Source organism: Haematobia irritans, chromosome 3 (assembly GCF_050003625.1).
Source record: "Haematobia irritans isolate KBUSLIRL chromosome 3, ASM5000362v1, whole genome shotgun sequence".
NCBI classification, from domain to species: domain Eukaryota; kingdom Metazoa; phylum Arthropoda; class Insecta; order Diptera; family Muscidae; genus Haematobia; species Haematobia irritans.
In genome coordinates, this window is record NC_134399.1 from 14,146,218 (window position 1) to 14,173,284 (window position 27,067).

Consider the following 27,067-nt stretch of genomic DNA (forward strand, 5'->3'; position numbering starts at 1 on the left):
ACTTTTTGGTGTTCGGATAAAGCTGGGATTGAACCCATGACCTTTGTAAGAAAGACGGGCATGCTAATCATTCCACCACTGTGGCTCCGTGAAAAACTTTTTGGTGTTCGGATGAAGCTTGGATTGAACCCACTACCTTTGAAAGCATGAAGTGAATGCTAACCATTCCACTACGGTGGCTCCGTGGTATTATGTTCTCTAACTTCTTCCTTCTCACACTTCTTATATTCCTGGAACTCAGTGTCTTCTATGAATTCCCAGTTTCCATGAAAGGCTAAGACCCGAATATTATCACCTCTTCCCGATATTATAGCTATATGGTTTCAAGGTATCCTCTTCCTCCTCTTCAAAATTTGCCAAGTCCCGAATTACCTCTTCTGCGGTATTATAACTCTATACCTTTTAAAACCCGTTAGTGACATAGATAAGGCTCCAAAGTATCCTCCTTTCCGCTGCTTCTATTCGGCACATATGTACCTTCAAATCTATGTACCAGGTCATGATTCCCTCGACCCTTTTCACGGTCGTCCCACTCCCTTTCTGTAGTTAATCGGTATTTGTATTCCTTGGGTCTCACCATAGTGTTTTCTTCGCCCTTTTAGCATATCTCTTAAAAAGAGCGAAAGGCTGTTTATAGAGCATTCCGGTCCGGCGATGTCCATGTCAAGACATCGCCTATTTCCAATGAGCATTTTCCTCCGCTCATTTCCAAGTCATACGGTGGTCTCCCGTAAAATATCATCACCGTATGACTCTAACTTATGACTGTTCTTCTCTTAAAGATAGAAAAGGAATGTTTATAGCAATTGTAGTGTGATAAAAGCGGGACCTTGATCCCAGAATAAACAGACTTTGATCAAACACGAAACAAGAAGAAGTCCTCTTCCTTTTCTTTAATACTACACAATATTCCAATGTAAAGGTGACAGAACACCTCTATGGAGGGTGCCCCTTCGATGTTTGCTTGCTGTTTAGTTGCCAAAAAGGCATGCACTAATTCATTTAATTCAGTCTCAGCAGACTTGCTCTTGGATCAAGAATATTGGCTTTGGGATAGAAATCTTGAATCAATTACGGTTCTAGGGGAGTTATCTACCAACCTCCCCATAATCTTAAGAATTAAAGGGTTTAATCTTATTTAACGTTGGTGAATTGTTACCGAGTGATAATGAATATCCCCGTATTTTCTCAAAATTAATTTTTCGCATTTTTGAGATTTTGGTCATACGTTTTGTGCCAATATAACTTTTGAATTTTCAGTAATGGATGATATAAAGGGTGATACGGTCAAAATTTGGTCAAGGGAAAACGTCAAGGGAAAACGGTCAAGGGAACTTTTTCAAGTTCAATTAGTATAAAATTCAGGAAAAATATTCAGTTGGGCTTTCGCTTTTCCAAATCCGAATTGCCGGGCCTCACGCTTGACACCTGCCATCAGATTTTGTACAGCCACCTTCTTCGCCGCAGAAAGCCAGTTTGCCTTGAACTGCTGCTCGTCCTTAGCAGTTTTTTTGGTCTTCTTTGGGTTCCGCTTGACAATAGCCCAGTATTTCTCAATTGGGCGGAGCTCTGGCGTGTTGGGAGGGTTCTTGTCCTTGGGAACCACTTGCACGTTGTTGGCGGCGTACCACTCCATGACCTTTTTACCGTAATGGCAAGATGCCAAATCCAGCCAAAACAGTACGGAACAACCGTGTTTCTTCAGGAAAGGCAGCAGACGTTTATTCAAACACTATTTCACGTAAATTTCTTGGTTGACAGTCCCGGAAGCTATGAAAATGCTGCTTTTCAAGCCACAGGTACAGATGGCTTGCCAAACCAGATATTTCTTTGCGAACTTTGACACTTTTATGTGCTTGAAAATATCTGCTACCTTTCCCCTTCCTTTTGCCGTATAAAACTCCTGTCCCGGAAGCTGCTTGTAGTCGGCTTTGACGTAGGTTTCGTCGTCCATTACCACGCAGTCAAACTTCGTCAGCATCGTCGTGTACAGCCTCCGGGATCGCGCTTTGGCCGTCGTATTTTGTTTATCATCGCGATTTGGAGTCACTACCTTCTTGTAAGTCGATAGTCCGGCTCGTTTTTTTGCTCGATGCACGGTTGTAGACGATACACCCAGCTTATTTGCGGCATCTCGGAGAGAGAGGTTAGGGTTTCGCTTGAAACTACCGGCAACTCTCTTTGTCGTCTCAGCGGCTTCCGGTTTTCGATTTCCCCCCGATCCAGACTTCCTGGCTGTCGACAAACGTTCCCCAAACCCTTTAATTACATTTGTAACGGTTGATTTGGCAACTTTTAGCGATTTTGCCAGCTTTGCGTGCGAGTAGCTCGGATTTTCGCGATGCGCGAGCAAAATTTTGATACGCTGCTCTTCTTGCTTGGACGGCATTTTGACAACTGAAGAGTGAATTCCAAAATCAAAACAGGAGCAACATTCTACATACACACACCTTCAAAATGAGGGGTGTTCAGGTTTTTTAAATGCTAAATTGAAAGAAATACGTCAAGTTTATATTGACCAAATTTTGACCGTATCACCCTTTACTTTCCCGTATTTATTTTTATTCCTGACGAAGTTTTTCACAATTATTTTTTTCTCATTAAGGTCAGTACTAAGTTCGAGTTTAGCCGCTAAAGTAAAAACTAAATTAGTAAAAAAATGCATAAAATTATACATATTTGTTGCAAATTTTATTTTAACTTGATGGGGAATAGCCCAAAGCAAAGAAAAGTAATCGTGAAAAAATTACGATTTTAGCGGCTAAACTCGAACTTAATACCCACCATTACACGGGTTAATGTTATAAATTGCATACTTACCTATTAAATATTCCAATATCATATTCCAACCAATAACAAAAGCTACAAATTCACCAACAGCAACGTATGAATACATGTACGCCGAACCGGATGTGTGCGGTACACGCACTCCAAATTCAGCATAACAGGCTCCTGTAAAGATTGCAATTTAGCAGATATTAAATAAATATAACTGAAACAGAGCTAATCCTATGAAATTAATGTTGGAAGTAGGGTTGCAAGATGATGGTCGTCAAAATCCGGGACATTGCGCCGTACATTCCGGGATTTGTCGGGACAAGCCAAAACAGTTACTTTTTTTCGAAAATAGTTGCCCATATTTTATCACTTGGTAAATTTGCATAAACGCCATGGCGTAGTCGTTATTGTCTGCACACTTTGAAATTCCTAAATATGTTGGAGCCTTTAAAACTTTCTTCCAAAATGGCTGCGATAATTTTATATCAAACGTAAACATTTTTGGGATTTTTTTTTTAACGGAAACCTAAACTAATATTTACTGGCATATTACTTTCGGTTTTGGTAAACAAATTTAGGGTCTGAGATGACAATCGCTGCTTCTTTTGTAGTGCCTTTCGATTCTGGAAATTTAGAAATCGCCATGGACATTGTTTGTGTATATTTCGCATCAAAGTTGGGGATTGTTATAGTGTCACTATTTGTTTTGTTTCTCATAGCGATGAGATTGAATGAAATGGTACAAAATGTGACAGACAAATGTACATTTAAAAAGTATGAAAATCCAAAACCAAAAATATTTTTGAAATCGATTTAATTTTAAATCGTTTTCGTTTCTAAGCCTAGCCGGAGGGCACAATTTAACTTTCCGTGTCGAATTTCAAGCAATTCAGTTATAAAATTAACCTAGAAAGCGTCCAAGAAACCAAATCTATAGATCGATTTAAATTCTGAATCACAGAATGAAGTCGAACGATTTTGGTCGGCGGAGGCTGGCAATTTAGTTTTGCTACCATCGGAACGACTGGGCGACTGAGCCGATACAAAATTATCGGTGTCCCCATAAAAAATCTGACAATATGTATCCTCTACTTGCAAAAAAACTATCAACCAATTGTCAGAACAAATTCTGGTAGTTCACAAAACCCAAAGTGTACCACACTTGAACCTTCCGAAAAAGTTTATGACAGTCGGCATTCAGGATGTTGATGAGGAATGTGGTAGGTTAGGTTAGGTTATGTGGCAGCCCGATGTATCAGGCTCACTTAGACTATTCAGTCCATTGTGATACCACAGTGGTGAACTTCTCTCTTATCACTGAGTGCTGCCCGATTCCATGTTAAGCTCAATGACAAGGGACCTTGTTTTTATAGCCGAGTCCGAACGGCATTCCGCATTCCAGTGAAACCACTTAGAGAAGCTTTGAAACCCTCAGAAATGTCACCAGCATTACTGAAGTGGGATAATCCACCGCTGAAAAACTTTTTGGTGTTCGGTCGTAGCAGGAATCGAACCCACGACAAGGCGGGCATGCTAACCATTGCACCACGGTGGAATGTGGTAATTCCGAAACGTGCGTCCATCCAACCATCTTGCAGTCTATAGGACTTTGCCCAAATAAATTTGACAAACATTCTTTTCCTCTGTTGGTTAAGTTTAGTAAGCGTAATGGTTTTTAAGCTGAGATCAAAACAACAAATATGATTGAAGTACAAACCAACAATAAAAATCAAAACAAAAATTAAATTTTGAGAAAATTTTCTATAATAATTCTATAGGAAATTTTGTCAAAATTTTATTCTATACAAAATTTTCTCAAAATTGTATTTCTATAGTAAATTTTATTGAAAATTTTGTCAAAATTTTATTTCTAAAAAAAAATTTAATGTCTATAGGAAATTTTGTCAAAATTTTATTTCTAAAGAAATTTTTTTCAAAATTTTATTTCTAAAGAAAATTTTTTTCCAAATTTTATTTCTAAAGAAAATTTTTTCCAAATTTTATTTCTATAGAAAATTTTGTAAAAATTTTATTTCTATAGAAAATTTTGTAAAAATTTTATTTCTATAGAAAATTTTTTCAAAATTTTATTTCTATAGAAAATTTTGTCGAAATTTTATTTCTATTGAAAATTTTGTCAAAATTTTATTTCTATTGAAAATTTTGTCAAAATTTTATTTCTATTGAAAATTTTGTCAAAATTTTATTTCTAAAGAAAATTTTATATCTATAGGAAATTTTGTCAAAATTTTATTTCTAAAGAAAATTTTTTTCAAAATTTTATTTCTATAGAAAATTTTGTCAAAATTTTATTTCTATAGAAATTTTTCTCAAAATTTTATTTCTATAGAAAATTTTTTCAAAATTTTATTTCGATAGAAAATTTTGTCAAAATTTTATTTTTGAAGAAAATTTTGTCGAAATTTTATTTCTATAGAAAATTTTGTCAAAATTTTATTTCTAAAGAAAGTTTTATATCTATAGAAAATTTTGTCAAAATTTTATTTCTATAGAAAATTTTGTCAAAATTTTATTTCTATAGAAAATTTTATCAAAATTTTATTTCTAAGAAAAAATTTATCAACATTTTATTTCTACAGAAAATTTTGTCAAAATTTTATTTCTATAGAAAATTTTGTCAAAATTTTATTTCTTTAGAAAATTTTGTCATAATTTTATTTCTATAGTAAATTTTGTAAAAATTTGATTTCTATAAAAAATTTTGTCAAAATTTTATTTCTATAGAAAATTTTGCCAAAATTTCATTTCTATAGACAATTTTGTCAAAATTTTATTGCTATAGAAAATTTTGTTAAAATTTTATTACTACAGAAAATTTTGTAAAAATTTTATTTCTATAGAAAATTTTGTCAAGATTTTATTTCTGTAGGAAATTTTATTGCTATAGAAAATTTTGTCAAAATCTTATTTCTATAGTAAATTTTGTCAAAATTTTATTTCTATGGAAAATTTTGTCAAAATATTATTTCTATAGAAAATTTTGTCAAAATTTTATTTCTCTAGAAAATTTTGTCAAAATTTTATTTCTATAGAAAATTTTGTCAAAATTTTATTTCTATAGAAAATTTTGTCAAAATTATTTCTATAAATAATGTTCTCAAAATTTTATTTTTTTATAGAAAATTTTGTCAAAATTTTATTTCTATAAAAAATTTTTATCAAACTTTTATTGCTATAAAAAATTGTGTCAAAATTTTATTTCTATTTATTTTTATTTCTATAGAAAATTTTATCAACATTTTATTTCTATAGAAAATTTTGTCAAAATTTTATTTCTATAGAAAATTTTGTCAAAATTTTATTTCTATAGAAAATTTTATTATTTCTGTTATTTCTATAGAAAATCTTTTCAAAATTTTATTTCTTTAGAAGATTTTGTAAAAATGTTATTTCTATAGAAAATTTTTTCAAAATTTTATTTCTATAGGAAATTTTGTCAAAATTTTATTTCTTTAAAACATTTCTTCAAAATTTAAAATTTTGTATAGAAAATTTTCTAAAAATTTTATTTCTATAGAAAATTTTATCAAAATTTTATGTCTATAGAAAATTTTCTCAAAATTTTATTTCTATAGAAAATTTTTTTAAAATTTTATTTCTATAGAAAATTTTTGTGCATATTAGTATTTTAAAGCCTGAGCACGTGATTGGAACTTCTACAGAAACATAAATTTCAGGGCATTTAACACGACATTTTCTGATTTTCCAGCTCGTTAAATTATTAAGATATTAAATGTTTTGTAATTTTAAAATACCTTTGCATGATATACAAACTAACTATAGAAACCACAAATAAAAAACTGCAATTGAAAATGTAGTCGTGTTAATGGTCAGTGAGTTTAAGTGTTCGAGTAATAATAAACAACAAATCTAATTACCTGAAAATATACTAGCTAATGCAGCAATAACAAAACTAATTACCACACCAGGGCCAGCTATATTCTTGGCCACCATGCCAGCCACCAAATACATGCCGGTGCCGCAACAGGATCCAATGCCCAACGATGTAAGATCCAAGGTATTCAGGCATTTCTATAAAAATATCACAATAAAAGAAATGCAAAATAAACAAATAGCGAATTTATTAAATATGTATGAGATGGTATGTAGTGGTTAGTAGCAGTAGCACAACAGTTAAAGATTGCTATAACTCAGCGGTAGTATTTGACTGGGAAATCATTTCGAAAGAAGGTGGTCTCGGTCGTAAGGGAGCAACACAGTGGAAGAGAATTATTTGAAAGTGAAATGAACATTAAATGAAATCAATTGAGTTGATTTAAATTGAAAATACATTCAATTAAATAATAAAATTAAGTAAAATAAACTAATAAAAATAAAATTTCTTAAAATTCTTAAAATTGAAAATAAATCAAATTATAATTTCAAAAAATTTTCCCCATTGTCTTCTGTTGTTATTCTTAGCCATTCGACACAACCACTACCGCCACAATGTATCCTGTGAAAACACTTACCGTTAATTTTGGTTTTGAAGGCTGTGTTGTGCCGTCCTGCAGTTGTTTAACATCCTTGGTACGTATTAACTTTGGCAGCAGCGTAGAAGTTGAAACTCCGGGTGGCAAGGGAACTTTGAATTTGACCTGAAAATGTCAGCGTATCGAAAGGAAGGAGAAAAGACATTAGGCATTAGCATATATCCGTCTAGTAGTTATTAGAATTTATGTATTTATACAAGGTGTTGAGAAAACAAATGACAACTGTTGGCAATGGCTAATTTATATAACCAAGTACAATAGCCTTCCACCTATTATGAATACTGAGAAAAATTCTTGTTGGATTTAAGAATTTTGAAATGCCTTTTTAAAAGAAAATCGATATTGATTAGGAGCTAGGGATAAGACAAAACAGAAGTCGGGGTTGGTTTAGCGAAGCCCTAACGTGTGTCTTATAGCCCTTGTTTAAAGTTCGGCTGCATGTCGGTCACGCTGTTTTAAAATATTTTCTGCTTAGGTGGGGGCTGAGGCGGCTAGCAGCCATTACATCACTTCGGAATCGAAGTTCTATAGAAATAAAATTTTGAGAACATTATTTATAGAAATAATTTTGACAAAATTTTCTATAGAAATAAAATTTTGACAAAATTTTCTATAGAAATAAAATTTTAACAAAAATTTTCTATAGAAATAAAATGTTTACAAAATTTTCTATAGCAATAAAATTTTGGCAAAATTTTCTATAGAAATCAAATTTTGACAAAATTTTCTATAGCAATAAAATTTTGACAAAATTTTCTATAGAAATAAAATTTTGAAAAAAATTTCTATAAAAATAAAATTTTTTGAAAATTTTCTATAGAAATAAAATTTTGACAAAATTTTTTATAGAAATAAAATTTTGATAAAATTTTCTATAAAAATAAATTTTTTTTATAGAAATAAAATTTTGACAAAATTTTCTATAGCAATAAAATTTTCACAAAATTTTCTATAGAAATAAATTTTGACAAAATTTTCTATAGAAATAAAATTTTGACAAAATTTTCTATAGAAATAAAATTCTGGCAAAATTTTCTATAGAAATAAAATTTTGAACAAAATTTTCTATAGAAATAAAATCTTGACAAAATTTTTTATAGAAATAAAATGTTGATAAAATTTTCTATAGAAATAAAATTTTGACAAAATTTTCTATAGAAATAAAATTTTGACAAAATTTTCTATGGAAATAAAATTTTGACAAAATTTTCTATAGAAATAAAATTTTGACAAAATTTTCTATAGAAATAAAATTTTGACAAAATTTTCTATAGAAATAAAATTTTGACAAAAAATTTTTGACCAAAATTTTCTATAGAAATTAAATTTTGACAAAATTTTCTATAGAAATAAAATTTTGACCAAAATTTTCTATAGAAATAAAATTTTGACCAAAATTTTCTATAGAAAGAAAATTTCGACGAAATTTTCTATAGAAATAAAATTCTGGCAAAATTTTCTATAGAAATAAAATGTTGACAAAATTTTCTATAGCAATAAAATTTTGACAAAATTTTCTATAGAAATAAAATTTTGATAAAATTTTCTATAAAAATAAAATTTTTTGAAAATTTTCGATAGAAATAAAATTTTGACAACATTTTCTATGGAAATAAAATTTTGACAAAATTTTCTGTAGAAATAAAATTTTGACAAAATTTTCTATAGCAATAAAATTTTGACAAAATTTTCTATAGAAATAAAATTTTGACAAAATTTTATATAGAAATAAGATTTTTACAAAATTTTGACAAAAATTACTATAGAAATAAGATTTTGACAAAATTTTCTATAGAAATAAAGTATTGACAAAATTTTCTATAGAAATAAAATTTTGACAAAATTTTCTATAGAAATAAAATTTTGACAAAATTTACTATAGAAATAAGATTTTGACAAAATTTACTATAGAAATAAGATTTTTACAAAATTTTTTATAGAAATAAAATTTTGACAAAATTTTCTATAGCAATAAAATTTTGACAAAATTTTCTATAGAAATAAAATTTTGACAAACTTTTCTATAGAAATAAAATTTTGACAAAATTTTCGATATAAATACAATTTTGACAAAATTTTCTATAGAAATTAAATTTTGACAAAATTTTCGATAGAAATAAAATTTTGACAACTTTTTCTATAGAAATAAAATTTTGACAAAATTTTCTATAGAAATATAATTTTGACAAAATTTTCGATAGAAATACAATTTTGACAACATTTTCTATAGAAATAAAATTTTGATAAAATTTTCTGTAGAAATAAAATTTTGACAAAATTTTCTATAGAAATAAAATTTTGACAAAATTTTCTATAGAAATAAAATTTTGACAAAATTTTCTATAGAAATAAAATTTTGACAAAATTTTCTATAGAAATAAAATTTTGACAAAATTTTCGATAGAAATAAAATTTTGATAAAAATTTTCTATAGAAATAAAATTTTGATAAAATTTTCTATAGAAATAAAATTTTGACAAAATTTTCCATAGAAATAAAATTTTGACAAAATTTTCTATAGCAATAAAATTTTAACAAAATTTTCTATAGAAATAAGATTTTGACAAAATTTACTATAGAAATAAAATCTTGACAAAATTCTCTATAGAAATAAAATCTTGACAAAATTTTCTATAGAAATAAAATTTTGACAAAATTTTCTATAGAAATAAAATTTTGACAACATTTTCTATAGATATAAAATTTTGATAAAATTTATATAGAAATAAAATTTTGACAAAATTTTCTATAGAAATAAAATTTTGATAAAATTTTCTATAGAAACTAAATTTTGGAAATTATTTTATATTCGAATAAATATGTAAAAGAATTAGAAATAGCATGTTTTTATTGAACTGCAATGTTGAATACTAAAAGATTTTGCTATATGGACATTTAAAACACTCGGAAAAAGAGGCGAGTGGTTTGACGATATTATTTTTTCATCGCTGGAAAATGGTTCGCCTATCTCGACAAAAAATAATTTTTAATTTTTTTTAATATATTTTTTTCATTGTAGTTTCTGTTTATCTTCTGAAATGTCATACACATTTGTAGACAATAAATACTTGAGCAAATGCCATAGTCTATTAATTGCACAGCAGAAATCTTTTCTTTATCAGATTGGAGGGTTAGTCAATGTGATTTATTGTTCAATGCTTAAAATAAATCAAAACTTGGTAATATTTACCAAGGTGCATGGAATTCATATGAATATGTATCTAACATCTATAAACCTAAGTGTAAATGAAAATCAAGGACCAATTTTCAGTATTGCATACAATCTTATATAGCAATACACATACCAACGCATATCAACCTGAATAAATGTCAGTAACTCATCTATGTATGGTATATGTATATTGCAGAATATGTAAAATACCAATAAAAATTGCATTCACAAGGATAATGTATTCCCTTTAGACACTTAAGGGTCTTGTTGTAAGGTTTTGTAAGGACAAAAAGAAAACAGATATGGACAGTATACGAAACGTATATGTTGGGAATTTTGTCCATAAAGAAAGGAGTCTTCCTACTGTTTTCGCAATATACATTTCTCTTTGCTCTATCTCCATCAGAATTTTATATCGTTATGGGCGATTTCATTTGAAGCTGAAAAAAAGGACAAGACCAAGATCCTTTGTAGTATGTACTTTTATAGTCCATTTCATTCACTTTTATTAATATTTCTGGCTATCTATTACTATGTTCTGTGTGGGAGTGCTAAATGATGCATTTTATAGTAATTTGAAGACACATATAAAGAATTATCTCTTTACAGGACAAGGTGGGATAATAAACCAATATATTTTTTTCATGGAAATTGTAAGGTAAGGTAAGATGTGTAACAAATTTTTCAATAGAATCAAGGGTATCATTTTTTAATGTTGCAAGGATGGTCCTATTAGTTATTAGACTCATCACTTCATCCCAGTGTACTGCAAAAGAGAAACATAGAATTGTGCAAACTTCATTGAGAGAAGTTCACCACCTGTGGTATCAAAATGGACTGATTAGTCGCTTTGTCTCCGTGCGGACTAGCTTGGAGGCTTTCCGAGATTGAATTTAACGATTTGAAGTACTAAGTCCAGTGTTACAAGAGCCAGCATCCCGAGCAGTCATCATACCTGACAATTCTGAAGATGTTTTACCAGCATCTTCAGAATTGTCAGGTATGATGATTGTAGCATAAGCCACAAAGTCTTGCCTTAGCAATATTTCATTCACTCTATAAGGCTCTGGAAGAATGGAAGTAATCTCAAGTGTCGCACAAAGCTCAATCCTCGGACCAGATCGCTGGTCTGCAACATACGATGAAATACTGAGGATAAACATAACCAGTCTATACATTCTTTGTTGGCTGCGCTGATGATATAGCCGCTGTGAAAAAAGCTAGGAATACTGAAGATACGAGTACTCATGGTTGGATACGCAGAGCCATGCAAAAGACCGAACTGCTACTACTAACAAAACGGCATTTGCCTCTAAAAATAGAGACACACATAGACAAGGTAATGCCAAGGGAGCCACCGTGGTGCAATGGTTAGCATGCCCGCCCTGCATACACAAGGTCGTGGGTTCGATTCTTGCTTCGACCGAACACCAAAAAGTTTTTCAGTGACATTTCGGAGGGTTTCAAAGCTGGTTTCACTGCAATGTGGAATGCCGTTCGGACTCGGCTATAAAAAGGAAATCCCTTGTCATTGAGCTTAACATGGAATCGTGCAGCACTCAGTGATAAGAGAGAAGTTCACCAATGTGGTATCACAATGGACTGAATAGTCTAAGTGAGCCTGATACATCGGGCTGGCACCTAACCTAATGCCAACAAGGCAGTAAATTTGGACTAAGGCTGGACTCAAAACTAACGTACTCCAAGCAGACAACGGAAAGAAGCTGTTATGATAACCTATCGATTCAGGAGTCTAATGACAAATATAGGAGGCCATCTTCCAACTCCTATATGGATGTGAGTTCTGGGCGTCGACTCTACAGAGACGAAATAGTGCAGAAAAGCTTGGGATTAAGTCTGGAATCAAAACTAACGTACTCCAAGCAGAAAGAGTACGCAACGGAAAGAATATGCTATGGTAACGTATCGATTGAGAAGGCTAATGGCAAACATAGGAGACCCTCTTCTAAGCAGAAGAAAGATGACTAACAGTATACTCCTCTATGGATGTGAGATCTGGGAGTCGAACCTACAGAGACGGAATAGAGCAAAACCGCATCATTCAGAACGGCAGTTCCGACGATCAATCCAGCATGCCGCACAATATCAGGGGAAACTGCGTTAGTAATAGCAGGAAAGATCCCAATTGACCTCCAGGTGATTGTGCGTCAAAAGGTTTTCGGGGCCAAACAACAAACTTGATACCGAACAAGAGACCAGAGATAAATGACAGAAACGATGTAGGTAAGAGACAAAGGACAGATGGGAAATGCAGATCAGGAAACTGTATTACGAAGAAGAAGAATTTATGGACATTCTTAAGATGTCGCCGGTGAGCAGAACGGCGGAAGGCGCTTTAAGATGAAATTGGACATGCTTCTCCGAGAAATATAATCCATAAGATGGTATAAAGGGAGAGGAACTGGGATCAGAAAACTGTATTTACGAAGAAGAGGAGTTTAAGGACGAGCCCGAGCATACATTCTTAAAATGATGCCGGTGGGCAGAACGACGGAGGGCGTTTGACTCCGAGTTGGGAGTCATCCTCATAAGAAAGAGGTATGAGATTTTAGCCGGTATCGTCGAATGCGATGGAGTCTGGCAAACGGGTGGAGTTACGTATTACTTAGATGCTCTCTGGTCACGGCTACTTTTGAATGTATTAGCGCCGTAAGGGTGACGACGAGCATACATTCTTTCGATATAGCCGGTGGACTATACCTCTCCGAGAAATATAATCCATAAGATGATACAACGGGAGAGGATCTGGAGAGCTATAGGGCGGTTTGTAGAACATGTTCTCTGAAAGAAAAAAAATGATATGGACACATCGACATGAGGAATGTAAGCTTTAGTCTGGGCACGGACACGTGGGGGTCCACCTCGAAGTAATGCGGAAACGGTTCCGTGGTAGAAGAGGGATGGGTTTTTAACCGGTATCGTCGAATATGATGGAGTCTGGCAAACGGGCGGACACACTGTCAGGTGCATTAAGCATTTTCGTAAACTTGCAAGCAAGCAAACTGACTCTGGAAATCACTTCCATATGATTTGCAGCATTTCTTTGCGCAACTCTTTAAGTTAGCATACCTGGCAATTCTGAAGAAGATTTATGGGAATACTGTAGAATAGAAGCGTCGACCTACTATTTGCCCTGTAGTTTGTTTGCATAGTTCGGAGCACAGGAGGATCAGCCTGCATTGATATCAGGCTAACATAAAAATATGAATTAAGTTGCGTTGATTTAAAAATAAGTTGCTTATGCTATAACGCCTACTGCACCCGATGAAGGTGACCTACCACCAGGTAGTTTTCTAAAAACCGGATTGAGGCAATGCAACCGCCCCAAATCCCATTTATCCCAAATTGATGGCTGAAGTATTTCCCCTCTGTAATCAAGGGGAACATCGCAAACGTCAATGTGAATCCTTGGATTCTCAATTTTAGAAAGGAATCAACATTCGTAAAATTTTCAATCAGTTGGCAGAGCAGGTCAATATTCACGGATGTCCTACCAACCTATAACCAAATGAGTTAAGAACTACCTTACACGAGGAACCAGGAAGTTTCCTCATCTACCCTAGTTTTCAAGGATTTAGGGTATTACATTCGTATCTTCAAACATTATGATCACTTTAATTCTTCTAACTTTTTCCTTAATTCAACAAAAAAATCATAAACGAAAGAAGAAGGCAATGGAAATAATCAAAGCTATCATTCTCCAACATGTAAGTGTTTATTGAGATTCCTACATTCCTCGAAGGACATTTAATCATTTTTCTTAATCGTTTTTCAAGTAAACTTTGGCTCAATGACGAAGACGATTGAGTAGTGCTCGAACATTAATTAAAAACACAAACACAGCACACTTTTAGAGTACTCTATGGTAATACAATAGAGAACCTCCATCCTTCCTCAGAGAGAGAATACACAAGGCATAACAGCAAAGAGGCAAGTGGCACTAAAAAAATAAAGCAGGAGGGACGAATGGTAGGCAGAAGTGATTGTATGCCGTAAATTGATATTTGCAACAAGTACTCTGTCATTATGGCATAACTGGCGCTCAATGGCGCCTACGTGAGAGTGAAGCTCTTTTAGCAATTGAGTGGGAACAATGGAAGCACAAAAAAAGGTCCAACATTGAACAAAAGCCTAAATCGTCATTCACAGTTATTTCTACGACAATAACGGTTCTTTATCATACACTTAAGTAAAATGGGAAGAGTATGCAGAGAGTTAGACGATAGAAAGTGATTGCTTGAGGCATGATAGGAAGTTCTAATAGCAGAAATCATAATTGCTATCGCCATCTTTATCATCAGAGCTGACATCAACAGAAACATCAACAATAGAATCAACCCTCCCATCATGCATCATCATTAGAAGAACAACAGCACAGAAATGGCTGAAACAAGATTGATATTATTTCTAAAGAGTATGAGGAACAGTGTTTTTTTAACAGTTGATATATGTGTGGGAATCATGAAAGGTTGGACCTCAGAAATAGAAACTTTATTTGTGTGGGAAAATTTTTTTCTCGAGACGTGAAAAATATTCCGTGGCGATGCCCTCTTTGCGCATTTGTCTGGAGAGAAAAAGATTTCAAAATATTTTTCTTTCCAGACAACTCCAAGGATGTCCAATCAGGAATTTATGGTGGATGGGGCAGCTAGCCTAGGTTAGGAGGCAGCCCGATGTATCAGGCTCACTTAGACTATTCAGTCCATTGTGATTCCACATTGGTGAACTTCTCTCTTATCACTGAGTGCTTCCACATTGCAGTGAAACCACTTAGAGAAGCTTTGAAAACCCTCAGAAATGTCACCAGCATTACTGAGGTGGGATAATCCACCGCTGAAAAACTTTTTGGTGTTCGGTCGAAGCAGGAATCGAACACACGACCTTGTGTATGCAAGGCGGGCATGCTAACCATTGCACCACGGTGGCTCCCATAGCTAGCCTAAATTGTAACCCAATTCGTTCAAACTTGCATATGTGTCAGGCAGGAGGTGGGAACTGTTGCGTTATCATTATGGAAGGGCACTTTTCTCTTCGCCATATGGGGCTATATTTCCTCCAATTCAGTGTCAATATTTTGGAATAGTACAGTCCTGTTATTGGGTTACCGTTTTCCACGTAGTCGATGCCATTGTGAAGCTATCACCTTTCCCGCCGATGGGTACAATGGGGCCCCTTCGACGGAAAAAGTTCCGGTGATGAAACTTACGAAGGACTAATCTGCCGCGCCGTCGATATAAATGCGACCTATCCACAACCCTTTCCGCGTATTTGGAAATGATAGAAGTGTGGCTCGCATGGGAGTTATGGACCACATGACGGCATCTTCCAAATGATTTTATGATATGATAGACAGTCCATTACCCCATGCTGAGAATCGCCACATGTTATCACTCAAAGACCGACTAATGTACAAGTGTAACATACCTTATCCATGCCTCAATTAGGAGGGATTCCTCGTACTGACTTACCGCCATCAGATTCAGGAAGAACTTAAGCTCAATTCGTCAATGGAAATCATGGGATGTAGACGGTATTGAGTTTGACTTATCCAGAAATTTTCCATAGCGAAAGACACACTGTCCACTCATAAAGACACATCAATGGCCAGAGCATTCCCACGTCTAACAGCCCCACAGATCTTGGCTTAGCGTCCAACGGCCTGTTCCTCTTTATAAAAAACTCGGAAATGGGCGCCAAAATTTTGGGAGAAAAAAGATTCTAAAGGTATTGGCTGCCAGCGTTTGGAGGAAAGATGGGGAGGCGATTCAAGAACTTAACGATTCCATTCTGCTTCCCCTGATCGCTTATGCGGTCCCTGTTTGTATTTCCAGTGGAGAAACTTCCAGTTGGTGCAAAATACTGCACTAAGGGTTGCCACCGGTTGTCACTCCAATACACCCGAGCAGCATCTGCAACTCAAGTACAAAGCCAACACTGCGTACTAGTGACCCTTCAGCTCGAGATATAGTGCAGGGGGAAACCTCCCTAAGAGAGCACGTTCTTCGAAAGCCAAGACCATCCGGTTCGATTTCAGAAGAGACAAACAATCAATCACCTGGTCGGCGTCGACTGTAAGGCGGCTCTATAAGCGGCGCATCTAACTATGATTTCTTCCTACCAGTGCAGCATTGTACTGAAGGTAAGACCAGCGCCTGTCAGCGAGGAGAATAAATCGGTGGCATTTCTTGGTGTGTCCGGGAACATAAAAAGTTTCTCTTATGGATGATATTAAGTCACGAGTCATCCCATCGTGGACCTGATATGTTGCAGTTGGATAGACTTCCCTAAGAGGGCACATTCTTGTATAGAGAATAAGTGCCGTATTATATGTTACGTGGCGCATACATCTTCGTTGTCGAAGGCGATTTCTTTCAACCAGTGCAGCATTGTACTGGATGGGAGAACCGCGCCTGTCAGTGATGATGAGAAATAAATGCATAGAGAAGATAGACCTGTGCTATTTCACCTAAGGAACATAAAATATGATGAGGATAAAAAGCCTTACGAGTCCATTCTTCTTCTCCTGATCGATTACGCGGCATCTGTTTGTACTTCCAGTGTTAGAGTAACCCAATTGAGAAAACTACTGCGCCAAAGGTTGCTACCGGTTGTCACTCCAATACATCCGAACAGCTCTGCAGCTCAATTACAAAATGCTTTCGGTCAGCCAACACTACAAACTCCTCACCCACCAGCTATCTGCCTGGATTGTAGTGAGGGAATAATGGCGACATTATAGGCAGCGCATACAACTGCGTTTCAGAAAGCGATTTCTTCCTACCAGTGCAGCATTGTACTGGAGGGAAGAATCACACCTTTAAACGACGATAAGAGACGATTTAATACAGAGACCAGATCGGTGCTATTTCAGTTGCGATGTAGTGCAATATCACGAGGTACCTAAAAAAGTTCCCTTCCTCTTGTGAACTCGGCAATGTTCAAGATGTTCCTTCAAAGTGTGGATATGACCCTCGACTGACGAGACATCGCATCTATTAAAGGACCTTTCAGGGTCCTTTAATATACTACCCAGCCTCCATATCGTCTCCAGTTGTTTGTGATATGAAATGGGTCCCATATGCTATCTATGATGGCACATTGCACTCTCTTGACCCGTTAGTTCTTATTAAGTGCAGATGTATGTTCCAAACACACTATTAGGAGAGATCGCTGTAATTAAGGGAATTGAGCTAAATCGTCCAACAGAAATGACGGGGTCCCACAGAAGCGATTTCGAAAGCAATGCTGACCTATGGACACGGCGTTGTCCTTAGTGGTATACCATTGACCTTTAGAGACGACGAGAAAAACTTGTCTAGGAGAAGAAGATCAGTATTATTCCAGCCCCGGTATTTGTAGGTACCTGGACAATTGTCTCTCGCTCCTGAACCCAGCTTTTCACGATGAATGCACGAAATGCGGCCACTCGCCCCATATTACAAGTCATCTCTTCGCAAGCACCGCCAATCCAATGATCCTGACATCGGAAACCTACATACACACCCAGTTAAAACAGCCTGCTTCCCTAACTGTATTCCTTTTTTCATTCTAAATATGTTAGGTACTTGTCGCAGATGTCACATCGTGGGATCGTTCTATATATGAGATCTATACGCTTCGCGAATTGAATTGGAAAACTCAAAAATCTCATTAAAATACTGTGCAATTTTAAAACTAGATAAATTCAACATTGATTTTCCTCCAGAAAAAAAAAAAATAAATAAAAAAACGAAGGAAAAAACCCCGCAGTCATGGAAGGACGGACGGATAGGAGCAGTCAGTGCAAATTGGTCGTATCATCAAGTGAATATCGCACATACATTTTTATTAACTCGAGTAGTACTTCTCGTCAAATGTAGCACTCATTTGCTTACATTGGCGATGATGAGAGGCCTAGTTTCAGTGTGCGTGCTTAAAGCATATTCCTCCTCATCAGCATAGTCATCGTCATAGTATGCCACAAGTTGTTGCCAGTTTCCTGGCGTTGCCTGAAATGTGTCATTATCATTTGGCCTCAATGCCATTTGTCTGACAAAGGACATGGTGGCATAAGTGTATGTGTGTGTGTGAGTTTCGTATACTATGAACCACAATGCAAAATAGCAAGAAAAAGTGTGTGTGTGTGTGATGAAGGCAATGATGACCAAAACCACGGGCAATGTGTTTCTTATTCTCTTCAAAACGATGTCGTCACATAGGACAAGAAAAACAAACCGAGCATTGTATTCCATAGAAATGACCAGGATGAGTAGAAAATGTCCATTGGTTTCATTCATTCGTTCACATTATTGTAGCTTAAATTTATCCAACCGGAAAATAAACGCCCATTACATTTGTAAAAGTTTCTGTACATTGTTCAATGGACTAGAGAGTATTTAGTATCACCTATTTCCATCCCTCCCCCCTTATTGTTCATTTTTAGAATTTTTGTGATAATTTATTCCAAGAGTCTTGAAACTTTTCGAGCCACTTTATTTTGATTAGAGAAGGTTGTGTTCAAGAAGGGTGATTCTCGTCACAAGAGGCTGGCAAAGGGGTTTATATCTAACTTTAGTTTAGCAGGAACTTAATGAGGAGATATTCTGAGAGTAAGTCTCCCTTCATAGCCTTTTATATTTCGGGATTGGGCACCCCAAGAGTAGCAATCTGGAAACTGACGGCCCTATCGTAAAGGTTGACATTTTGAGGTTAGACGTACTCAGAAAGTTTTGACACACGAACCCTATTTCTGATGTTTACAGCAACTTAAAAGATCCATCTCGCCCGAAAAATGACATTAAATCGTTAACATTTCGTGCGAGGTCGTTCACTCCAAGACGAATTCCATGAAAGTCGTCCAAAATCAGCCAAATAATATTGCAAAATTATCATTCGATCTATCGTGAGATTGAGACGAAAAGGATCGTTTCGATTGGTCGAAAAAAATTTCTCGCGCACGAAGCACTTCCAAGCAAATAATTGCCTTTTTGTTACTGAAAAACTGGAATGTCGCAATCGTACAGTCACTTCTGAGTATTATACAGTCATTTGTCTGCCACCGAAGATCAACCACGTACACTCATGTGGCAGCCGCTGGCCGATAAGTAGGCCTCGATGGGTCGAACCGATGCAGAGAACCCCCATCCCGAGACAGATGCATATATAAATAGAGGACTCAATAAGCCCAAGTCGTGTCACAGGAAGTCCTCGTGGCGTTTGACCTATCGATACGATCAACCATGACAGAATATTCGACGAGATCGAGAACTCGTCCCTACTGGCAGGAACCAACCGTTGGAATCTAAATTATCTTTGCGGACACCAGTCATATGTGGAATTTAGGGATGAGAAGTCAAAACCCCGTAGAGTGCAACAGGGAGTTCCCCAAGGTGGGGTGATATCTCCAGCACTGTTTAACTGCTACCTATCATCTATTCCACTCCCTCCTGACTGACTATACAATCTTGCCATTCGGTCCCATTGTTGATGATATCTGCGATCGATTAAACTGATCTTATCAGTTATTTCACTGTTAGAAATTTGAGGATATCTCCTACCAAATTCTCAGCTACACTATTCACTGCATGGATGACAGAAGTACGCAGGCAGTTGTGAGAGTCCATGGCGGAAAAATTCTGACTATAGATTACCCCAAGATTCTTGGCGTCACATTCTACAGCCTTTTCAAGTCGTCTGCCCATGCCTTGGCAATTTATGACAGGCTCCGTTGGATTCTAAATTATCTATGCGGACACCAGTCATATGTGGAATTTAGGGATGAGAAGTCAAAACCCCGTAGAGTGCAACAGGGAGTTCCCCAAGGTGGGGTGATATCTCCAGCACTGTTTAACTGCTACCTATCATCTATTCCACCCCCTCCTGACTGACTATACAATCTTGCCATTCGGTCCCATTGTTGATGATATCTGCGATCGATTAAACTGATCTTATCAGTTATTTCACTGTTAGAAATTTGAGGATATCTCCTACCAAATTCTCAGCTACACTATTCACTGCATGGACGACAGAAGTACGCAGGCAGTTGTGAGAGTCCATGGCAGAAAAATTCTGACTATAGATTACCCCAAGATTCTTGGCGTCACATTCTACAGCCTTTTCAAGTCGTCTGCCCATGCCTTGGAAATTTATGACAGGCTCCGCGGTAGAAACCATGTAATCACATCGCTTGCCGACAGCGGACAAAGAAACCTTGTTGACTACTTATAAGGCAATTGGCCGGTCAGTGGTAAACTATGCAGTGCCAATGTGGACATCTTAGACAGGAATAACATTCAGACCTGCCAAAACGCTGCCCTTAGAACTGCGACAGGATGTCTCCGCAGCATGCCTGAAGACAGATCACTCCTCACCACGACAAAGTGAACTCTCACACATCGGCTCAAACAACTGAAGTTTTAAGCAAAAAAATATCGATTTGATTTGTCATCCAACGCCATTTTTCGACAGCTGAAGAAGCGGTTGATGCGAGCATTATTCCATTTTACGCCAAGGAATGCTAATAGATTTTAATTTGGCTACACGCCACAAGCCGTCACGTTATTCTGTCGCTTATTTTGGGAAATGAACGAAAAACAAGAGAAGAGAATGGTCGTGGGGTAAATCCTGCAAGACAGAAGTAGTCATGCACTGAAAAAAACGCAAAATTCCCACGATTAAGCCCATCTCCTTAGGGGGTATTGAAATTCCTTTTGGTGAATGCAAATACCTTGGGGTTATTTTGAACAGGAAGTTGAACTTTAAGCTTATTATTGAAGAAAGGGCGAGAAAAGCACCGGTAGCTTTGTACCTGTGCAAAAAGGTAATAAGAAAAAAGTGGGGACTAAAACCGAAAATAGTGCAGTGGTAAGGCCTATAATGCCTTAGGGTGTTATGGTCTGGTGGCCGGCACTTCAGCAGCCGACAACAGATTCCCTTATGCTGCATCTATACCCATTTTGGCTAAACAGTCTGTTGCAACAACGGCTGTACGGTTGCGCGAGCTATCGCTGTGGTCGGAAAAAAGGTACGGTTACAGTTCAGTCCTCAAAATAATGCCAGATGTGCCAAACGTAGTGGATTATCCTCTGGCGAAACCGCTTTTCGACAAAAAGTTTGAAATTCTAATTCCCAACAATGAGGCGTGGTGCACACAGACCCCGGGGAATAAATATTATATTGATTTCTACACCTATGGATCCAAATTGGATGGACAGGTGGGTTTCGGAGTATATTCTAAAGACCTGGAACATCGAAAAGCGAAAAGATTACCTAATCACTGTAGTAGTGTATTTGGCATTTATATATACTTGTAATAAAATCCTTGAACTCTGTGTTCCTTAACTCGAAAACGGTCATCGACTGCCGCAAATCTCTCAACGAGATGGCTAAGTAGTATAATATTCAAGTAATATTGTTGTCTGGCCACATGAACTTAACGGGGCACTGCGAAGCGGATGAGTTTGCAAAGCTAGGAACTACCTTACGTACCATATTCCAGGGGGACTAGAATCTGTTGGAATGCCTCTGGCTACCAGCGAGCTCTTACTGCGTGAGAAGGCTGTTATGATGGCAAATGTACGATGGGAGAATTGCTAGGGTTGTAACGACACCAAGCAAATATGGCCCCAATTAAGTTTAAACCTTACACTAGATATATTAGTGTTCTCAATACGTCCGATATGGCTCTTGATATCTGCTATAACGAGTCGTTGCCTGATAGGCGAGTTTGCAAAAACTATTGGCGTGAGGTATAATGACTACTGTATGAGCTGTCATGATGCGTAGGAAAAGGAATCAATTAAATACCTCCTGTGTGAGTTTCCTTTATTTTGTGTAAGGCGTATGCGAATTTCAGCTTTAGATTACTGGCGGACTTGGAAAACATTAATTTAAGCAGTTTGCTAATATTTTTGGAACAATCAGGTTGGTTCAACAGAAGAAAATAATAGGGTGGGTTCAACATTAATGTGGTTTTTAGTTGGTATCACAATGGACGGAATAGTCTAAGTGAGCCTGAATAAAATCGTGCTGCCACTTTAACCTAACCTAAGTGTTTGCATATCGCCTATTGCTATGGATATGTTAACACCTTAGACATATTAATCAAAATGTCGTTGTCAAAAACAAAAAAAACTGATCTCACTCTAAAGATAATATTTGCAAAAAAAAATTATGTTATTTTCCCATCATAATAACCCCGGCTCTTTTTTTCTAGGTATTATCAAAATATCAAGAATAATATACTTTCCTTAGCACAAATTATTTTCAATACTCCTATTTGACCTATACAACGACTTTTCGATTATTTCCTTGTTATTTGGTGGCAATGGCCTTAAATGTCAAGATATTTTTGCCTTTTTGTGTCTCCTACTCATTTCCCACAATATATGAGGCGCGTTATTGGGTGCGTGTCCATTACAAATTACACCTTAAATCACTCAATTTTCCTAAATGACAAATTATGAGCACCAAAAAACTATATATCAATAAATCAATATTATCACTGTATTTTGAACTATATATGTATATACCAATTTTGGTAATTTTCAAATACATGATAATGTAATTGATAGGCTTTTTTTTGACGAAAGGTCTAAAAAATCCGCCCGTCAAACTTTTCCTTATGGCCAAGGATTGTTCATATTCCCATGACCTTTTTGTGTCCGAAAAACAAAATGTGAAATATTATAAATTTATCACTTCCAAAAAAGATATATGAGCTAATACATGGTGTTATTAATAAAAAATGTCTAAGTCGAACCGGGTAGACTACAGAGATGAAGTCACTAATTTTAGACGCCGCCGACCAATATTTGACACATCGGCTTTGTCCGACTAAAATATAGATGCTAATTTCTAAAAATAAAATTGTTTCTAAGGATTCTTACCCAATCACACAAAAAAAAATCGAAAATGTTATTAAATTGGATTTTTAAAAAGATTTTTATTAAATTAAAATTTGTTTTGCTCGTATCTCCTAAACTATACGTCCTAGAACACTAGCTTATCTAGTGTGCGGTTTAAGTTTAAATGGGGTCATATAACTATCATAACAGCCTTTTCACGCAGCAAGAGCTTGCAGGTAGCCAGGGCCATCCCAACATATTCTAGTTCCCCAGGAATATGCACAAAGATAGTTCCTAGAATGAGTTAGCAATCGTTCGCTTTGCTGTTCCCCCGTATGTTCCTGTGGCCAGGCACCCATATTCGGTGAACATTGTACTGCTCAGCCATCTAGTTGGGAGATTTGCGGCAGTCGATGGCCGTTTTTGAGTTAAGGAACACAGAGTCCAAGGATTTTATTGCAGGTTGGCTGTCTGAGGTTACTTCTTCGCCAATTTGCCATCTCTTTTATTGGTAATATTTTAGCCTGAAAGACACTAGAGTAATTAGGTAATCTTTTCGCTATTCGAAGTTCCAGGTCTTTAGAATATACTCCGAAACCCATCCAATTTGGAGCCATCGATGTATAAATCGATTTTGACAAAATTTTATTTCTTTAGAAATTTCGGTCAAAATCTATAGAAAATTTTCTAAAAAAAATATTTCTATAGAAAATTTTATCAAAAATTTATTTCTATAGAAAATTTTGTCAAAAATTTATTTCTATAGAAAATTTTGTCAAAATTTTATTTCTATTGAAAATTTTGTCAAAATTTTATTTCTATTGAAAATTTTGTCAAAATTGTAGTTCTTTAGACAATTTTGGCAAAATTTTCAATAGAAATAAAATTTTGCCAAAATTTTATTTCTATTGAAAATTTTGCCAAAATTTTATTTCTATTGAAAATTTTGTCAAAATTTTATTTCTATTGAAAATTTTGGCAAAATTTTATTTCCATAGAAAATTTTTCCAAAATTTTATTTCCATAGAAAATTTTGTCAAAATTTTATTTATATTGAAAATTTTGTCAAAATTTTATTCCTATAGACAATTTTGTAAAAATTTTTTTTATTGAAAATTTTGTAAAAATGTTATTGCTATAGAAAATTTTGTCAAGATTTTATTTCTATTGAAAACTTTGTAAACATTTTATTGCTATAGAAAATTTTGTCAAAATCTTATTTCAATAAAAAATTTTCTCAAAATTGTATTTCTATGGATTTTTTTACCTTTATTTCTGCAGAAAATTTTGTCAAAATTTTATTGCTGCAGAAATTTTTGTCAAAATTTTTTTCTATTATTTATAATTTTTTTATTATATTAATTTAGTTTAATTTTATCTAAACTTAATTAAGCTAAAAGATTTTTTTTTAACTTTATTTCTGGAGAAAATTTTGTCAAAATTTTATTTCTATAGAAAATCTTGACAAAATTGTATTTATTTAAAAATGTTGTCGAAATTTTATTTCTATAGAAAATTTTTCCAAAATTTTATTTCTATAGAAAATTTTCTAAAAAAAAAATATATCTATAGAAAATTTTGTCAAAATTTTATTTCTGTAGAAAATTTTATCAAAATTTTATTTCTATAGAAAATTTTGTCAAAATTTTATTTCTATTGAAAATTTTGTAAAAATTTTATTTCTATAGAAAATTTTGCCAAAATTTTATTTCTATTGAAAATTTTGTCAAAATTTTATTTCTGTTGAAAATTTTGTAAAAATTTTATTGCTATAGAAAATTTTCTAAAAATTTTATTGCTATAGAAAATTTTCTAAAAATTGTATTTAAACGGGAAATTTTCTCAAAATTTTATTTCTATAGATTTTTTACCTTTATTTCTGCAGAAAATTTTGTCGAAATTTTATTTCTTTTGAAATTTTTGTCAAAATTTTTTTCTATTATGTATAATTTTTTATTATATTAATTTAGTTTAATTTTATCTAAACTTAATTAAATTAAAAGAATTTTTTTAACTTTATTTCTGGAGAAAATTTTGTCAAAATTTTTTTTCTACTGAAAATCTTGACAAAATTGTATTTATTTAAAAATGTTGTCAAAATTTTATTTCTATAGAAAATTTTGTCAAAATTTTATTTCTCTTGAAAATTTTGTCAAAATTTTATTGCTATAGAAAATTTTCTAAAAATTTTATTGCTATAGAAAATTTTCTAAAAATTTTATTGCTATAGAAAATTTTCTAAAAATTTTATTGCTATAGAAAATTTTCTAAAAATTGTATTTCAACGGGAAATTTTCTCAAAATTTTATTTCTATAGATTTTTTACCTTTATTTCTGCAGAAAATTTTGTCGAAATTTTATTTCTTTTGAAATTTTTGTCAAAATTTTTTTCTATTATTTATAATTTTTTATTATATTAATTTAGTTTAATTTTATCTAAACTTAATTAAATTAAAAGAATTTTTTAACTTTATTTCTGCAGAAAATTTTGTCGAAATTTTATTTTTTTAGAAATTTTTGTCAAAATTTTTTTCTATTATTTATAATTTTTTAGTATTTTAATTTAGTTTAATTTTATCTAAACTTAATTAAATTAAAAATATGTGAAAAACAAAATATTTTTTTAAATTTGTAGCAGTGCTTATTAAAGACATAATCGTTGTTGACAGTATTAACATTATTATTATGGTTTATATATCATGTTAAGCTTTTCATTAAATGTTACTGTGTATTGATATAATTTCTAATGTTAACATGATCTCTCTAAATGTTACTATCATTATTCTCGATACTCATATCATACAAACACAATGATACAACCTTGATGCATTTAAATCTTACTCTCACATTGAGATATATCTCATTTTATTTGATTAACAAGACTATGGTACTTCTTGATAACGTTGCTTGCTTTTGGATTTTGTTAGTAATTTATCTTGTGATAAAGTTTACTCAAACCACACATTAATGTTAAAAAATCAAAGCTTAGCTTTCCTAAAATTTTACCTAGTTTATTTTAATTCAATTGAATAAAATTAATATAATTTACTGGCATGGCTCGAAAAGAAACTTTGTGAATTATATGCCCTTGAGATGAAAGTATATATTCAATAAAATATATGTGTGAAAAATGTCCTTCACTTGTTGCATGGTCAGTGAATTCATCCAACGAGTCCATCCTCTTCTGGCTAGTGTAGGCAATGTAGGCCATACGTTATGTAAATGGATGAAGGTCCTTGCTCAGCCGTGAAGCCATACACACGCTATAATAAAAAAAGAAAAAGTTTGCCAGTTGTTCATTTCTGATGCTGCTATTACTGTCTACTTTTCATGTACTCTTTTTTGCTCTCAATCTGGTTGGTTGGTTTCTGGTGTTTTCACAGGAAACGGAAGTGAACAAATTTTACCAAGGGGAAATAGAGTACCAGAAAAGGATGGAGAAGTAAAGTTGAATTTTTTACGAATGACATGAAGCGTGGCAAGTCGCAAGACAAGCAAGATACTTGAAATGTAACGAAAAAGTTTGTTTTCAGATTCTTCAACAAATCTCACCAACCGGCATAGGTATGTCGGTCGGTCGTTTTGATACTCAATTTGAAAGGTTTTCGGTATGGTACTCTTGGTTAAAGTGTGAGCAAGTGATTTTCTTGTTTTCCTTATCATATGTGTGAATCTACAAGTAGATTTTTTTCTCAGAATCAGAATCTTCAGTTTTTTTATATCACGGGAAACATAGCAATCAAGCAAATCCTTTAGGT

At 34.0% G+C, this 27,067-nt stretch overlaps 2 protein-coding genes across 3 annotated transcripts in view; one reads left to right on the top strand and one right to left on the bottom strand.

The window, feature by feature from the left end:
• The window catches only part of meso18E, a 140,386-nt gene that overhangs the window by 25,895 nt on the left and 87,424 nt on the right, over positions 1–27,067 (top strand). The gene's annotated exons all lie outside the window — the stretch shown is intronic.
• LOC142229835 (solute carrier family 7 member 14) overlaps positions 1–27,067 on the bottom strand; it is a 126,309-nt gene that overhangs the window by 9,291 nt on the left and 89,951 nt on the right. For both annotated transcript variants that reach the window (XM_075300415.1, XM_075300414.1), the window contains exons 2-4: positions 7,272–7,397; positions 6,678–6,831; positions 2,821–2,952 (exon numbers count right to left, since the gene is read on the bottom strand). In XM_075300415.1, coding sequence (XP_075156530.1) covers positions 2,821–2,952; positions 6,678–6,771 — 226 coding nt within the window. In that variant the 5' untranslated portion in view covers positions 6,772–6,831; positions 7,272–7,397. The remainder of the gene's footprint in view (positions 1–2,820; positions 2,953–6,677; positions 6,832–7,271; positions 7,398–27,067) is intronic.